Source organism: Linepithema humile, chromosome 4 (genome assembly GCF_040581485.1).
Source record: "Linepithema humile isolate Giens D197 chromosome 4, Lhum_UNIL_v1.0, whole genome shotgun sequence".
NCBI lineage: Eukaryota > Metazoa > Arthropoda > Insecta > Hymenoptera > Formicidae > Linepithema > Linepithema humile.
The window spans coordinates 26716163-26718112 of NC_090131.1; the positions used below are offsets into that span (position 1 = coordinate 26716163).

Consider the following 1950-nt stretch of genomic DNA (forward strand, 5'->3'; position numbering starts at 1 on the left):
AGAAACACTACATATGCATGAAATAATGAAAGCGATCGATAATGAAGGATAGCTATTCATTAAACTACTAGTTCGAAACTTTTTTTGATACTGCTAATTTTAATCGAACTGCGTAAATAAACTGAATTCAGACTCAAATATGTGAATATTCGATATATTTTTAATTTTTAGAAATAAGAACATTGCTAGTATTTATGAAATAAATTCTTTTATTGAATTTTCTGCCTTACTCGTTGATGATAATCTGATTTGTCTTACAAGTATGCTATCTACCCATCAGATTGCGCACTAAGAGTTAATGGAGGATCGGCTGTAAAAGTATTGCAACGTTTCTCTCGTTTCTCATACGTATTGATACGTATTTAGGTTGAGTGAGTATGAATGATTACATAATTATTTAATGTCTAAGGTCGTCACATATTTTGTTCGAATCTTTTAAACTTTATTCAAATTCTGTAGCTTGAGTTTATAGAATACTTCAAGGAATATTTATGCTACAATGACTACTGTCACAAGCGAGAATGGTTATGTTTGATTAAATATGTCAATTACAATTTTTCAGATTCCAGCCAATATGGGGTTGAAATTCGGAAACCTTGCCAAGATCAATGGCATTGTCTACTTCCGACTTAGTCCATATGAACAAAAAGCCTTCAAGGGTCTAATCTCTGAAGGTATACCAAACTTGGCGCGCCGTATCCAAGGTCGTGTGTTTCGATCTGCACCCAGTAAGTATATTTAATAATTTGATATTTAATAACTGCATATTTAATGAAGTATCTTAATACTCAATGAATCATTCTTTACAGTATTCATGGCTGCATACTTGGTTCTGAACTGGGCGAAGGAAACAAACCACGCTGCTTCTCGCAAGAATCCTAAAGATTATGAAAATGATACGTAAAATATAGGTGAATAAATCTCTAACCAATGTTACTTAGTTTACTGTACAAATCAATTTAAACTTCAATTCTGAAGTAAAAATAAATTCATGTAAGTTATTGTAGTTCCTAGAAATGTGTATTTTGAATTCACATGAACTCACTGTTCCTTTTGTAGAATGTGCAAGTCCTCTATATCAAATTAATTTTATCTAAATTAGAAAAATATTTTACATTTATAATTTATGTATAAAGTATTAGTATAAAAACATGTCCTATTTACAGTCAATTGAATTCACACGATTTACATCTTTCGTTACTTAATGATAATTATATCTATAATAGTATATAAAGCCTATATAACATTATTAAATCTTGTTAGATATTCTTTGGTTTTCAATCTTATTGCAATTTATTTTTCACATTTTTTTAAGTTTACAAATTTCTAATTAAAGTTTTTTTTTAAATGATACTAATCACTATACATTTTTAATCAATTAGGAATATAAATAAGATCCAATGCCAGTTTCAAACTGGTAATACTAACAACGTATTACTTGAGTGCTTTATTGAGTAAAACAATTAGGCTTATTATTACAACATTTATTATATAGACATTGTTAAATGACAGCCATTTGGCTAACCTGGTCCACTAAACTGCGTTGAACAGGTGTTTCCCACCTTCCTTTGAGTCACATTCTTTACAATCCCTCTTTGTAACAGGTAGTTTCATTGGTTCGAGACATCAGTCTTCGGGTTTCTTCGTCTTTTTCGAATGTATGCAGCACAACATCATCATGGTGCCTCGTGCCATATGCAATTAATAATAATTCCAAAGTCAATCCACACTCGCATATAAATTGACGATATATTCGCAACGATGCGTTTTTCCAAAAATAAAATTTAAAAAAATGACAGAAACATTCTTGTAGAGTTCATCGGCAAACCAACGAGTTCACGATGGCACCTTGACATCCTTTCACATACAATCCTGAAGCACCGCTCCGATGTTTGCCGATCTCGACGGGCCCGGTCGCCATGTTGGTCTCGCAACGTTAAGCCAATAGTG

At 31.8% G+C, this 1950-nt stretch overlaps 1 protein-coding gene across 1 annotated transcript; it reads left to right on the forward strand.

Annotated features, from left to right (window-relative positions):
* Window positions 1-216: 216 nt before the first annotated feature.
* Window positions 217-1017, forward strand: UQCR-Q (Ubiquinol-cytochrome c reductase ubiquinone-binding protein). Its single transcript, XM_012366045.2, has 3 exons — window positions 217-371; window positions 563-728; window positions 810-1017. Exons 2-3 carry the CDS (start codon window positions 575-577, stop codon window positions 902-904), a joined length of 249 nt encoding a protein of 82 aa, XP_012221468.1. The 5' UTR covers window positions 217-371; window positions 563-574; the 3' UTR covers window positions 905-1017.
* Window positions 1018-1950: the final 933 nt, after the last annotated feature.

Bases quoted from the DNA above. Each gene is read 5' to 3' on its own strand.
- UQCR-Q (XM_012366045.2), top strand. From the start codon at position 575: ATGGGGTTGAAATTCGGAAACCTTGCCAAGATCAATGGCATTGTCTAC. The intron at 729-809 runs GTAAGTATATTT...CATTCTTTACAG, and splicing joins TGTGTTTCGATCTGCACCCA to TATTCATGGCTGCATACTTG.